The 15,476-nt window shown below is 37.2% G+C and overlaps 1 protein-coding gene across 1 annotated transcript in view; it reads right to left on the minus strand.

The window, feature by feature from the left end:
• The window catches only part of SPG11 (SPG11 vesicle trafficking associated, spatacsin), a 36,300-nt gene that overhangs the window by 3,795 nt on the left and 17,029 nt on the right, over window positions 1-15,476 (minus strand). Inside the window, exons 23-38 of the mRNA XM_083850329.1 lie at window positions 14,789-14,897; window positions 14,193-14,352; window positions 12,742-12,999; window positions 12,310-12,510; window positions 11,879-11,986; window positions 10,507-10,666; window positions 9,879-10,093; window positions 8,766-9,510; window positions 7,750-7,886; window positions 6,076-6,274; window positions 4,926-5,063; window positions 3,252-3,385; window positions 2,401-2,508; window positions 1,706-1,874; window positions 743-831; window positions 68-223 (exon numbers count right to left, since the gene is read on the minus strand). Coding sequence (XP_083706455.1) covers window positions 68-223; window positions 743-831; window positions 1,706-1,874; window positions 2,401-2,508; window positions 3,252-3,385; window positions 4,926-5,063; window positions 6,076-6,274; window positions 7,750-7,886; window positions 8,766-9,510; window positions 9,879-10,093; window positions 10,507-10,666; window positions 11,879-11,986; window positions 12,310-12,510; window positions 12,742-12,999; window positions 14,193-14,352; window positions 14,789-14,897 — 3,086 coding nt within the window. The remainder of the gene's footprint in view (window positions 1-67; window positions 224-742; window positions 832-1,705; window positions 1,875-2,400; window positions 2,509-3,251; window positions 3,386-4,925; window positions 5,064-6,075; window positions 6,275-7,749; window positions 7,887-8,765; window positions 9,511-9,878; window positions 10,094-10,506; window positions 10,667-11,878; window positions 11,987-12,309; window positions 12,511-12,741; window positions 13,000-14,192; window positions 14,353-14,788; window positions 14,898-15,476) is intronic.

Consider the following 15,476-nt stretch of genomic DNA (forward strand, 5'->3'; position numbering starts at 1 on the left):
AGGCACCTGCTGTTTAAAGCAATCATTTTCAAAAAAAAAGAAAAAAAAAACAGATGAGAAAGCTTACTTGATAGAATCTAGGCAAGGACATGATGCATTCCATCAGGTTCTGCCTGTTCAGGTTAATCAGCATAGTGCTCTGACCGGTGTTCAGAAAATGCAGCTGGAGGGTTATCAGCTTTGTTAGCCGACTGCAGCGCAAGGACTGTCGGACACAGGAGTCCTATGTAGTAGAAACAAACACAAGCTGCTGAAGTATGTTTGGAGGAAAACCACAAACAATGCTGACAGAAACAATGTGTTCAGAGTTGTCTAGTATTTTCTCTTGTAGATGACTGCAGTTTTATCATATTCCATTAGTTTTAAATAAAGCTTCACTCACTGAAAATATTTCTTTCATCATCCTAACCACACCAGTTCTTAAACACTCTTTATATTGTTCTATTCTCACCTGTCCTTAGAGTAAAGCAGTTAAGCTCATGGTCACTCCTCTAAAACTGGGAATCTAATCGTAATCCCAGCTGTTAGAAGTCTTAAAAGGAAACACTATACAACTCTGATACAAGAATGTTACTGAGACTGCTGGGATACTGCTGAAATGACAGAGCAAGAGATTTTTTTTGCTTAATTTTTGCTGGGATGGGATTCTGCACATCCTCCCTAGAGCAGCTTTCTTTGTTCTCTCAGTTCAGCTCACTCCTTATGTGCTATATAGAAGTCATACAATTTCATGTTGTTTTACCTTAGAGTAACTTTCTGCTGCATCAATAAAGAGAGTCAGAGCTTTCATCAGCAGTTTCTTTAAATTTGCAACATCTTGAAGAGACTCCTCTGAAATGGGGAAAAAAATGAAAAAACTTATTATTTACACAGGTGACAAAATAAGCTATAAAATACTTCCTGGTACCAAGTCTGTGTCTCCTATAGTTTCAGAAAGCAGCAAAAAAGATTTCTTATATTAAAAAAAAAAAGTTGAAAGATTGCAAAGGAGTAGTGGTATCTGTTTGACTATGAGCCAAAGGCATTGCAGGAACCTAGTCATGTGATTGACGACCAAAAAGAAATCCAAATCATACATTTGTGGTAGATACAACCTCTAACTATTATCAGATAAATTCAGAAAAGCATTTGACATAGCTTCTATTTTAGTTGCTGTTACAGTACTGACTAACTGCTCCACACCGAGATGTCTGTATGCTCCACAGCACTCTCCCAGCTGTACGGAACTCACTAAGGTCAGATGTAAACGAGTTACTTTGCACAAAAAGTCAACACTTCATATATACACTTTTTGTTAAAACCTACATTGTATCACATCTAGTAACGTGAAGAAAACATGCATGTGTCCTTACCTCCTCCTCCCATGCACAGCAGTACTGGAAGATTACCTTACAGTAAGAGCCCAAAATCTCAACTCTTTGAAAAGTAACAGAGTGGCCAGATAAAGCACTGAGTGCAAGAATAGTGCCTTCCTTCCAGCCAGTGGAATTTTAATGGATGTTACCAGAACAACACAGGCAATCCAAACTACAATTGCCCACGATGTCTTCCTTCTAAAACAGTAATAGCATATGCAACATTAAGGTACATTTTAACTCTTCAGAAGTATTCCACCTTCAGTCAGTTGTGTGGTGCAGACAGCAGCAACCTGACGTACCGAACTATATGCAAACTCATATTTCTTGTTTTTGCAGCTTCCACTCACCCCATGGCTGTGATTCAATGAGTTTAAGCTGTATGCCAGCAGCAGCCTCATGATTCTCTCCAATTTCTCGACACATACTGAAGCAAAGGGCGATCATGTTGTGCTTTTCACTGTCCCCTGGGCGGCAACGCTTGATGTAATCCAGCAGAGCTGTCTTCAGTGTCCCACTCTGGTCAAATGAAGGAATAACAGATTAAGATTTGAAGAGCTTATTTTTTCATTCACATTTTAGTACTCACAAGCAAATCTATAATGATCACTTTTTGTAAAATTGTATCAGAACAGTCTTTGAGGGTTCTCCACAATATTTTAAGACATAATGGGAATATTACACTTGGGTTATGTCAGGCATTAAAATCCAGTAGCTATGCACCTATTTATAAATAAATGTTAAAACTGAATTATTTATATTACAATAAAGCTATAAATATTTACTATTTTATGATTTCTAAGAACTCATGAAACAGCAAACTAGAAGAAAAAAACAGCTTCAATGCTGTTCTCGTTGCAGCACTGAACTAATTAGAACAAACTTGTTCAACTAAAAACCAGATAAAACCCAGAATTAATTTACCACTGTGGAACTAGAATAACACTTCCTAGACTCCAGTAATAATTCCACCTTGCTGTATAAGTATCAGTTTATGACACAGACACACAGTTCTCTTTTCCCAGCTTTATTCCCCTCCACCTACTGGGTCTAATTTCTTTCTCATGAGCACTTCAAAGTAATGTTTCTCATGCAGCAGTTCAAATATGTAGGTCATTTCATTGTATCTGCCAATTCCAGTAAGAAGACGAACCTGTGGAAATAACAGTGTAAGTATGCAGCTCAAAGTAAAGCAGAAAAGTCCTTTCTCACAAAGCTGTTAGTGCTGTGGCAGGAAAAAGGCCGCACGAGGCAAGAGTGCTGTACCAGCCGATACAGCTACATGGTAAAGCTAATTGTATTGCATTAGGCAGGCAGACAACCCCTTAGAGCCAAGAGGATTTATTTTTAATCTAACCCACTGCACCTTTTTTACTGTAAGGTGAAAGGGTATCATTTTACCAAATATAAATATGCAGTGGACTTTCTAGGCTCCTCAGTACATTCCCTCTTGCAGTAACACCACTGTATTGAGCATGGCTCAGAATCCAGGATTCTTTTCAAGACAGGTTTAAAAGATGTGTGACAGCATGGTAATAAAAACGGTCACATTTCACTAGTTGTTGAATCACTTCGAAATTCTGTTTGATTTACTACACTGTTGCCATCTCACTCTTCCACTTCTATTTTTCCAGTGAAGTCTTCTAATAGATTCTGTGACAAAAAAATCTGTCCATTAGGACATGCACACATCAGACCAAAAACCCAGCTTTAGCTTTCACCTCTAGCTTCCAGAGACAGGCAGGACAAGACCAGTCAACCAGAAGTGAAAGACTGTATTACATTCTGCTACCCACCTGCTCCCCACGCACTGCTCAGAGCAAAGTTATTTGCTGACATACGCAAGAAAATGTTCATACAGCCTCTAGATACACATATGGCATCAAAGATACATACCACAAGTCCATACTCATCATTAGGGGCTAAATGTTCATCTGTGAGAAGCCGTGCTGCTTGGAGGACTCTAGTGATTCCTTCCATGTGGCAAGTCAAACTAAAGCAATTATGGGCCAAAATCAGCAATTCTGTAACTGAAGAATACAAAAACTCTGGTACTTTGGTTCATAAACTGAGGAAATTAATTCCTATGTTGTAGTCTTAACCTGGGGATAACAATGTGTGTCTACAAAACTGATACCATCTCTGCAGAGGATACACAACCTTTCCTGTTATAAACAGCAGAATTGGATAGAAAGTTGAGCTATTATGGCTCTGGCCTATGCAACTTTAAGTTATAGCTCCTGCAGCAATATGCACTCAGTTTGGCTTCCCAGCCTGTGCTGAAGTCTGGGGCTTTAGATCATTTTCTGAAATGCTATTTTCTCCAAATACAAAATTTCCAACCTCCTCCAACAAAAGCTGATTGACAAACATACAATGAATGTATCAGCATCCCACTTTTGGCAATCAGCTCTCCATTTGAAAGAAGAAAGCCACAACTTTCGCATCTGGGTTTGAAAAAAGTCATTCATCAATTCCATAAAAATGCAGATTTTTGAAAAGAATATAGCTAATGTCATAAACCTATACAACGTATTTTGAAACTAATTACAGCTCCATCTGTAAAAATGTTGTACTCTAGCAGAGGCTTCATTCTAAGAGGTATAGTGCTCCAGCACAATTCGGTGATTCCCAACATTGTTTCCTCTTAGTCTTTTCCTTACTTTCAGTCAGTCATACATAAAAACACTAATATTCACCCCTATGCTACTTAACCAGACAAATCAAGGAATAAGTTAAGATCTGACAACAGGACTAAGGTGTTACGGACATAAAGGCTACATGGAACGTGGTACTTTTAACTATCTGTTTTCTCACAAAGGTATTCCAAATTTCCGGTATTACAGATGGATTCTAATGGAACAGAATCAGCACCAACTTCAACCTTGCTTCGCTTTCTGCAGAAGTGTTCTAGAAGACACTCTCTCCTCACCACTCTGGACAAAATATTGTTGGAAGTTCTCCAGTTCTGCCAGTGCTAATACTCATGAGACAACTCACACTACAACCATATCCTCTCTCGTTTTCCTCAGAGATGAACTGCCCATAACAAATTAAACAAAAACAGTCAAAGTATGTAAGTAGGAGATCTCAATTTGCCTCTGCTGGTTAGCTGCCAAAGCACCTTTTGTTACAAACTCAATGACAAGATCTCCATAAAGCCGCAATGTTTAAAACCAATTCCAGTAACAAAAGATCAAAAAGTCACTTTAATAAATAGACTAAAAAAAAAAGAAAAAGCTATTTCTAATTGTGGCTAATAGGAAGAAAGCCACCATAACCATCTTCTGTAAAATGTAACTACAGAAGTTCAGGTAATTCACTGACTGTATTTCCCAGCTATCAGCATAAAAAAAAATGGGTTTTGTTTGGAAAATAAATTCAGGTGATACTTAAGCAATATGTTTATTTGTTGTGCATATATTCATATCTATTAACATCAAATTTGAGATCAGTAATAGATGCTTCCATCAGCATTGTTTTTATTCTTTGTGATGTGACTTTAAACTAAACAATGCTATGCTTAGTGATGCACTAGTTACCATCAAGTATTTTTTGCCATCTACTTACTGCATGACAGTTCCCCACGAGGTACAGAGGAAATTTTATCCAGTAACTTCATGCCAACCAGCGTGTGATCCTGGCAGAGCTTAGCAAGCTGTAGGAATGCCTGACTCTCAGCTGCGGGGTTCAAAACTTGTTTCTGCCCTGTACGCAGAGAGAGAGTGAGTTATGCCAAAAGTGCTACCTGTTCAGGAGAGATTGGCTGCATTAGTAGAAAAACAATAAGAATAAAATAACCTCATCCACACTGACCTATGACTTGGAACTACAATTCTAAAGATGGTTTTGACCTTACTGCTGAATATCTGATAGTTCTACTTTGCCAGTTTGATCCACTGAAATCCTACAGAACACCCATACTGCTACTGTAATGAAACCTAGAATTTCACAAATCCAACAAGTGACTGGCAGTGACCCCGACTCATACTCTTCCACAAACCAGTTCAACTCACAAACTCAACAGAAAACTCTTCTTTATTTTTGTTTTCTGCTGGGCTAGTAAGTTGACTCTTTCGATGGATGTGAAACAAATCATCTAATCCAAGTGAACTGACACAAGGGGAGCAGTTAGGGTGCAAGTCTGCAACGGAGGGGCAGCAGAGTGGAAGAAAGTAGGGACAGAGGAAAGCACACCTGGACTCTCAAATCTCCATCACTGTTTCTTACGTAACTTTGTTGTTAATGCTGTGGCAAACTAAAAGTTCCTCAAATACAAAAGCCCTCCAGATAAATTCTGTTTCAAGGAACATCTCTCATTTCTCAAAGGGGTAGAAAAAAAAAAAAAGAAAAAAAAGAAAAAAAGGAGAATCTGGCCATGCTTTTCACATAAAAATTAACATAAGTCTTTCCAAGTCAGATGATGTGGGGCTTCAAAGATTATGATTAAAAAACTTTATGCCTTTTTTTTTTTAACCATGAAATTTACATCCATAAAAAATATATCAAAAAAACTTTAAGTATTGCAACACCACACTGGACACAAAACAGGCAACTAAATTTAATATCTGTATAAAACCTTTCAGAGCTGCCTAAACATTTCTGACTGTTATTAGCACTCAAGTATCTTGAGACCAAGGATTGTTTTTCAGATGCAAAGATACAATATTTACAAACCAAAAATGCTAAGCTGAAAACCAAGACTGAGCCCCTTTACTACCTTTGCCTTCTGAAGTTGCCAGTAATTCTTTTGTGATTTCTTCAGCCACTAACTCCGCCACAATTTCAGGCTGGAGACCCTGCGTGGTGATGAATGCCTGAGCTTTCCTGCATCTGTCCGGCTGGTGGGATGACAGAATTGCTCGAAGCACTTCTTCAGGGTCATGGGCTGACATTTCACTGTAGGAGCAGTTCAATTCCTAAGAAATACACATACACTTAGAAAAAGGTACACAGCAAAAAATCCAGTCACAGAACATATATTGACCTGCAGTACATCATCCTAATTAGCTGATGCAAGAGGGAAGTGCTGAAGGAGAAGATAAAACCTAGCTTCAAAACACAAACATAACCTGTCCTTTTATCAGTTAACAGTGTCTTCATCTGTGTATCTTCAGTATTAATGTTTCTCCAGATCAGGAGAGCACGTACGTACCTTGTGTTTGAAGTTTTACACTCACAGAGCTGGTGCCAATGGACAGAGATGCATTCCTGAAGCAAATACAAATCTTAACACTGAAAATTGCTAAAAGAAAGAGAGGAATCTACGTATCCTCACAGACCATGATTTTTTTTTTTTCAATGCGTAACAGTTTTACTTATGGGGTTACTTTTCCTCATCTCTATACACCACAGACCCTCAGTGCAAAAGATACCCCAGTTTTTGCACTTGCTACATTTGAAAGAGGAGCCCATGAGGCTCTTTAGAGTCAGCTGTAACATGTTACAACTTCAGAAATTAATCTAAATATGTAACTCATTGACAATGATCATCTCAGTGACCTATTCAAAAGTATGGACAGCCAGCTTCAGGCAACATGGATGGTAGAAAAGGGAAGAAGCCAGTCATATGACTACTTCCTCCCTAGCTCAAACCTAAAGGATTCACCCCAAATGTTCGAGACATGAAAAATTCTGTAGAAAAAAACTAAGAACCTCTACGACAAAGATGACACTAATATTTTTGGCACACATACTGCTGGTTCTATTCAGAGTAAATTAATGCTACATTCCAAAACTACGGACCAAGTACTATGCAAAGGGGTCTGTATCCTCTAGAGGTACTCTGAAAGAAGTGTTCAGCAGCAGGCTCTGGCAAAAAGCAGAGGTGGGCTGCTGGCAGTCACGAAGGCTGAGGAGCAGAGAGGCAGCTAACAACACAGTCTGCTACTTCTCCTATCACTGCCTAGGTCAAATCACTTGGAACTTACTAGCCACTCCTTTGAGCAGCCTCTGGGTAAGAGCTGCCGCTGTGTGGAGCCCGCAGAGCATTTCTGTGCTAGAACTTCTAACGCAGCTGCTATCTGTTTGTCTGCTTATGGGTCGGTGGTGATTACGAAGGCATGCCACAACAAAGGCCTAAAGCAAAGTGCCAGATGAACGACATATGCTTGAAAGATTACAAAAGAGGCACATCAAAAGAGACACAGGCTGAAATATAGCTTACTGGAGTGAGGTAGGGGGAGTCTAGGAGTTGAGTTCACTTCAACACTTCATGTCTAAGAAACATCTGGCCATTTTTCCACAAAAAGGACTGGTAATTTCTCTCTCTGAAGCTTATTTCAGGCACCTAACGAGTACTTTCAAAACTCCTTATGCTTTTCTCCATATAAACTTCCATAGCACAGCTTACTACAAACCATGTATTTCTTCAGTAACATTATTAGATACATACCTTAGAAAGTTCATATAAGCAGAGAACCTGTCTGCAGTAGTTTCTCCCATGAACACATTCATCTATGAGAGCCTTCAGACTGACAACAACCTGATCATCTGGAGCAACAATGTGTGTCCAGTCTTCTAAGCTTGATGCTGGAAACAAAAACCCTCTGAATTCCTTTCTCATGAAGACAGACAACAACAAGCCTTACACTTGGAGCAAGACTTCAGAAATCTTTAGCAAATACAACTTGCTGTATTTATAGATTGCTGTATTTATATATAGAAATACTTCCTCAGGCTTTGAAAACTGAATTCTTGATACCAGCAATTTTTTTTTTAATCAGTATACAAACAATACAGCAGGACACAAATGATCCAAAACATTCACACTATCTCAGATGTAAAATCTGTAAGCATAAGAGAGCACAGAAACAGGTTCAGCAATCTTCCTGATGGCTTAGTCCTCACTTGTTCTCTTCTATTCTGTCCTATTGTATTCCTATTAAGCTTTATACATGTTAGCATTAGAAAGTAATTTTCCAGCTGACAGCTTTTTCTTTCATATATCTTAAACATGCACACAATACTTTATATATAAACACTATTATCCTTAGCCTTACTACTACTAAGACACTAAACCCATTATAGTGTACAAAGTATTCAGAGAGAGACATGATGAAAGTGTTTCCTTGTTTCAGCTCCAGAAACACACTCAAAATTTACTGGAGTGTGTGTTCCAAAAGCAGGAACATAGATAATGTTCAGTGCTACTTTACCTGAACTGAATTGCGAACTATAAAAAGTGAATGGTTAAGCGACTCTGCTTGAAGCACATACAATCAATGTCTATTTCAAGACTTCAAATTCCTTTCAACAGAGAATTTAGGAACCAAATAAATAAGACACTGTCACAAAGACCTTATTTCCTGCAGAAATTCTTGGGAAACACAGAAACAAAAGAAGACACGTCCAGTAGAACTCCAACAATGGATTACTTGTCAAGTGGCCGAATTGGTTAGTGTTACTTACTGCTTGGGATTCTGGTTTGCTGCGATGCACTGTTTTCATACATCTTCTCTATTGCTACAAGGAGCGTCTGAATATCTGCGTGTAATTTGTCTAGACCAGTCTCCCCTGAGGCCAGAGCTCTGCAATGCAATACCAGTGAAACATCTCTGTCATAGAAATGGAAATATCGACAAACACGGCTGGCTTCATGTACACTTCCTTCATCAAGAAGGCATCCAATCAAAAACTTGAGTGATTCTTTCTCATCATTAGTCAAGGTCTGTTCAGACTCTCTGAATTCAAGACCCTCTGGTTTTAAGTAGTTTGGTGTGTTCAGAGCAGGTAGCTTTGAAAAAGAAAACTCCTTAGCTAAGTTATCAAAGGTAAGATCCATGTTCACCATGCCATGGAAGGAAAGTCTTGACTTGCCTGACCCTTCACCTGCGGATAATGTTTGTTGTGTGATGCGACAAATCCAGATCTGCTTCTCTATTTCTTCCAATTTGTCCAGTGACACTGAGTCATTCTTGGCTAGCCAATGGCCAGCTAAGGTAAGCAACAGATGTCTCTCCATAATGCTATTTATCTTCTCATGAACTGATGATTCAAACACTGTGTTTGCCTGATTCAAAAAAAAATCTGATGCAGCTTTGCTGGAGATTGAATTTTTCATGAAGTTGTCATTACATTTTTTCCAGAATTTAATTCTTGTCTGTTTTAGTTGCCACTCTCCAATGTCTCTTAAAAGATGTAGATCTCTTAGAACCTGCAAAAATTCAGAACGGTTTTAAACAGCTGTCTTTCAAGAGAAGAAAAAACAACACAGACACACCGCAAAGCTAGAATGCTGAAAAATTGAATTAAGATTACATGTCTCAATATACAAAAAAAAAATCCATCTAAAAAGAACCAATGAAACTGATTATATAGCAGTAAAAATAATAACAGAATAAGAAAAGATGTGCTGTCCTTTTCAGCACAGCACTTGTAGCCAACTTGTTCAGTGTACTTGCATTTAAAATAGAAAGTGATTTCAATAAGAAACAGTTTCAGGAAGGCTGAGAAGCTACGTTCTCAGTACTGCCAATAACAGAATTATTAAGAGGTGACTATCATTATTTAACTACGTTATACCTCTTGGGTAACTACATGATCCACAGGCAATTCAGCTAATTCTGCTACCTCCCGAGCCAGTGAGAACATTCCTTTCTCTTGTAGCTGCTCCAAAATTGATCTGCACTCATTCTGAAATGTCTCTGTATCGTAACTGGTTAGGACGGAGCGATTAATTGATACGGAGGAATCCTTCAGGGTTTCAATGAGTGCGCAGAGTTTCTTCACATAAGGGCCTGTTTCAAAGGAGTATAAACAATTAAAGGCAGTTGGTTTTTAAACGTGAGGAAGCTCTGCTGCTTATTCTAGCATGTGACCCTGCTGGAGAAGGAGAACAGATCTTACACTCTAAAGTTTTCATGGAGCCAAAAATATATTCTGAACCCATAACTAAAATACTTCTGTAGGTCATTTGTGTACTCCTCATCAACATACACTTGCACTTAATCATGCTCCCAAACAGACTTGCATAGAATGACATTTTCATTGCTGCAGTTCACCGTCAGAACCAATTCTGGTTACATAAATTCTTATACAAAAATGAAATATGAATACACTTCAGGTAAACATTTTCAGTCACTAAGAAAACATTCTATGTGGTCTTTAGGTTAAAGCAGTACTATCACCTGACGGAAGAAGCTGTATTTACCATCGAGTAGATTATCTGTTGCAGCAAACAGCTGTAAGAGCTTTCCTAATTCATATTCTGTTCTACATTGCTGCATCATCAATTCAAGAAGAAACAATGCTTGTGATTCCAGCCATTGCACAGGTAATTCTGAAGCTGCTGGTTCGTCTGAAGTTTTAAGCTGTGTATACAAAAAGAATTGTAAGTGTTGGTTTTGTTTTTTTTTTTGGCAAGTATATTCTGTATTTTGTTGGGAATCACACTGGTTATCAGAGGTGTGCCAGATCTAACTCCTTCTTTAGGAAACGATGAATTGCCTTCCCCAAGTGGGCACTTGCTCCATTGCCAATATATGCTTGAATTTGATTTGAAGATAGTAAATTTTATTACAGGGTGACCAGCAATTGCTCCTGATAACCATTGAGGAGATAAAAGGTGCGAGAAGGTTTCATGGGTAGATAAAATAAACTGTTAGCTTAATGGCTCCTGTCATACAGCTGTACACTTCATAAGCATATCCACTCTGCAAGCAGTACATAGGAAAAGGAAACTGATCTAGCCCGAGCTTGAATTGCAGGAAGGAAAACAACCACTTGAAAATGGCGTACAATGTTAGTCACCAAGATATTCGTGGAACTAGAAAATCATGACAGAAAGGAAAGAACTGAAATGATTTGCGAAAATATCTGTATGTGACAACCAAGGATACAGAATGAAACCACTTTGGTCCTCTTAAAACTGACTGCTAAATTAGTGGTCTAAATGGACTGTAGAACAGTAATTCAGTTCACTGTGTCATTTTCAAAGAAAAGTCCATACAATTTCCAACAACTGCTAGAGCTAAAGCACTATCACAGATATTTCAGAAACCTTGTAACATATTTAAAAATAGCTTTCTTTCTTGAATAGGTATTCCCTAGTCACTGGTTTATCAGCACAATAAAGAATAACGTATATTTACTCAACACAAATAATGCAATTTACCAATAGTGATTCTACCTTAGTAAATGCCAACTCTCAAACAGCAAACTGTTCATTCAAGGAAGTTGCAATTGTATTTCAATCTGCCCGTATCAACTTGGAACAAAATGATTTAGAAAAATGCACTGCAGGTTTTGAACAAATTATCCAAAACAATTCTCCATCAACTACCAGCAATGAAAAGAATCTGCTGAAACCTGTTACTTCACAAGTCAGCTCCTAGACCCCTTTGTCCCTGCCCATGGCAGGGGGGTTGAAACTAGATGATCTTTAAGGTCTCTTCCATCCCAAACAATTCTACGATTATTCTAAGCGTCTTTTTCATTATTTTCATATATGACATTAGATGGCTATCACATTGTAATAGGGAGAAAACCACATGCAAAGAGTTTTACAGAAAATTAAATCTTACTTTTGTGAGCTGTTCCTGAAACTTGTCCAGTTTGCTTTTAGCTTCATTGTATTTTTTACAGTTCATACACAGTTCATACATCTCCAGTATATGCAGTAAAGGGGAATCCTTTAAGACACAAAAATAAATTATAACTCTTTCCTATAAGTACCTCAATAAAGGAACAATTTGTGTTCCTCAGTACCAGAACAATAAAGTTCACATTTATTAAAATTGCTTTCAAGCTTGAGATATGACCTGCAAGTTTGTAACTGTTGGAAGAACTTCCTTTCAACGATATTCTTCCTTGGACGGGATTTTCAGTACATTACACCCAGGCTACCTAGGCCACAAATGCCAAGACGGAAGGGGAATCTATATGTGTTCTCCTCTCCAAGAACATTTAAGATACACTCAAATATCTACAATCACTAAAAATTACATGACCTTACCTTTAAAAATAGCTGGAAGCCCTTTATAAGTGTTTTACTTTTTTGATTCCTTAAAAACACTTTCCAGATAAGTGATAGGTCATGGAGATCCCATATGTGATTTTCTACTGATGTCTGAATATGGTTTGTTGCTTCAGATCTGGTAACATTATCCACAGTAGTAATTATCCAGACACAAAGACAATGAATAATGTTGGCGTCCTGTCAAATAAAAATTATGCTTTTTTTAAAAGCCAGATGACACGTGTCACTTCATTGCGTATAAGTTGGCTAAATGTGTCATACTAATCACAACAATTACTACAACAACTGAGAAAAAACTGATGAATGCAACCTGCATATCTACTATTTAAAGTAGCTATGCACAATAAAAATGTCTTAATTGTTTATAATTTATTCCTCTAAAAGATAAGCAACTTGATCAATACTTACTTGGAAACATGCTGCTAAAACACTCAGAATGGGAGCATGCTCTCTCAATCCTTCAGTCAAAAGGTAACGTGAAGGGTTGGAGTTCTCTTGACATCGAAAAAGGATTTGAAAGAGACTACCCACATTTTTGCTCTTGAACATACTGGCAGCACTGTTTTCAAGACTCCCTGTATCAGCACATGAAAACGGTAACTTCTCCAATGCCAACATCAAGTGATCTTGTAAAATGGGAGTGAATCCGTGAAGGATAGAAATGACCTAGGAAAACAAAACCAAGAGCATCTATACAGAGCAAGATCCAAAGACAATGAGGGAAGGATGACTGAAGCTTTAAATATGCAGAAAAGACAAGCAAAACATTCTTTAAATTTGATTTTTAGAACATTTCTGGAGAGCTAGAGAAGAGAGCATGTTCTGTAGGTGTGAATTATTCTAATAAAATATTGAAACTCCTCCTCTTACTTGAATCTAAAATGCCTTTTGAAAAAACTCATTTTTCTCATCTCATATGATGAAAAAGAACTCACGTCTAGTTAGATGCTTTTGTGTAATTATGTAATTTTGTGAAAGTAATGAAAAGATCCAAGTAAAAAGAAAAAAAACAGATCTGCTAAGTATCACCTAAGCTGCAATTTTCCAGTTAGCTTCCTCCTATTACCCTTCCTAAATTGCATACAATTTTTAACTACCAGTAGTATTTTATTTAGCTTAAATTATGCTTAAAAACAAAAACGGAAGAGCTGGAGTCTCAAAAGTTAAAATATATTTACATGAAAACAATGTAACTTTTGGAAGGAAAGATGAGTAGCTTTATTAAAACTTAAATTGAACATATGGTAACCATCTCTCCAATTAAAAAAAAAAACATTAATAAATGATTTAAAAAAAATTAAGCTGTATGAATGTGTCATAATTTCAACTAAATTTAACAAGAAAGTGAAGTCTCTTTTTTGGCAAATACTCTTATGCCCAATCCACTTCAAAAGAGACACTCAAATCACTTCTCTCTGAAAAATGTTTTCTCTATTACTGAAACGGGAAGTTTCTTCCTAATCTTCTCCTTTAATAGTTAGCTTTCATGCCCTTGGAAGCACATTATTATATCTGCTGAAGATTCAGTTCCTTCTGGAGTCAATTTCCTTTATTTTGTGTTAGCTTTTCACATACCAAGAGGCAGAGAAAAGTAAAAAAGTCAGGAAATCCAGCTGTAAAGGAAGGGCTATCATAAACAGAGGATTACTGAGCATCCTGAGACAAATTCTAACTCCCTGGAAACTGATGAGGCTTCAATTTTTTGCTGTCTACACAATGCAATATTCTCTTGTTAAAAGGATCCCTTTTTCCTTCTACTTTTTTACTTTCCAAATTTTTGTATTTTTTTTTTTTAGTGCTTCACAATGAGCTTTCTTGAAAATCTCATCTTCATTTAAACCCATACACAGATAGCTTACCTCATCTGGCTTGTAGCTGTACAGCTGGGTTTGGATGATGAACTGCAGCCAGTCGTCAGATTTAGCACATTCCTTTAGGTACGATGTACTCAGCCTCGTGTTATGGAGTTTGCAGAACTGCATTACCAAAGACCACTGCCTTCTAGAGTCACTAGACGTCCTGCATCCAATTTAAAGATAACATTAAATCAGCATTTCTAATTTTGCCTCTGTGTACTTTATCTAAAAGCAGAAACAAACCAAACAAAACAACAAAAACAAAAAAAAAGGAAAAATACATAAGAACAAAATTTTAAGCCTCAACTGTAATAAACTGATATTTCTACCAGCAAAATAATTCAACAATCTTTTCTCTTAAGCATGCCCTGAGGAGCTGTTAGCCAAACATGCTGACAGAACTTCCTTACTCTTGCCAATATACATCTACTACCCCTGCTATTTGAAATACCAAGATTGTATGCTAAACTCAAATATTGATGTTCATTTTACTGTAATAAGACTCAGATCTCTTTCATAATGTCTAAATACACAGATGGTAAAATTCAATGCTCAATTTCAATTTGTCAGCATAATCCTTTAAGTTATATTTTCCTTACTTCTTTATTCCTTGATGTTTCATTTCATCCCAAAAGGCTTCTTCTAAGGAGATAAGAACTTCCTCTGTTGCTGCTTTTTCACCATCAGCCAACTTTGTTAACTTTTCAACTGTTTAAAAGAATATATTATTATTTCTGAGATTAGAATAAGGGTAATATTTTCAAAAGTACCGGAATTAACAAGAAGCACAAATCCTATTAATGTAAATGCTTCAATAACTGCCAGCAGTTTGGATAAAAAGACACCTGCAGATGTCTACTCAGTAATCCAACTTTCTAAAATTATTCCTAGGATAAATTTAATTTCCTTACAGCTTTGAACATCTGATTGTACTGTAGCTGTAAGACAGATTTCAAGTACTAAAGAGATTTGGTAATGTCCCTTTGTTTAATCTAGTTATATTACAACATTAGGTGGAACCTTACTAAGCAATTAAATTGAGCCTCGGGCAGCTGTTTAAAAGTGAGCATTAGTCTTCCTGCCTTATTTAGCATGCCAGGTTCAAAATGCACCTCCAGAACTAGTAAGAAGCAGGAATATAAGAACAGCAAAAGTCTTAACTCTTCAAAGGACAGAAATGCTCTCATTGCATCCCTAAGAAGTTAAGCACCATCTTTCAATCTCTCTTTATCTCTTCCTAATAAATAAATAGTACCCTATTTTAAAGTAAACAAAAGACGTGCTTAC

The sequence above is a fragment of the Anser anser genome, assembly GCF_964211835.1.
Source record: "Anser anser genome assembly, chromosome: 10".
NCBI lineage: Eukaryota > Metazoa > Chordata > Aves > Anseriformes > Anatidae > Anser > Anser anser.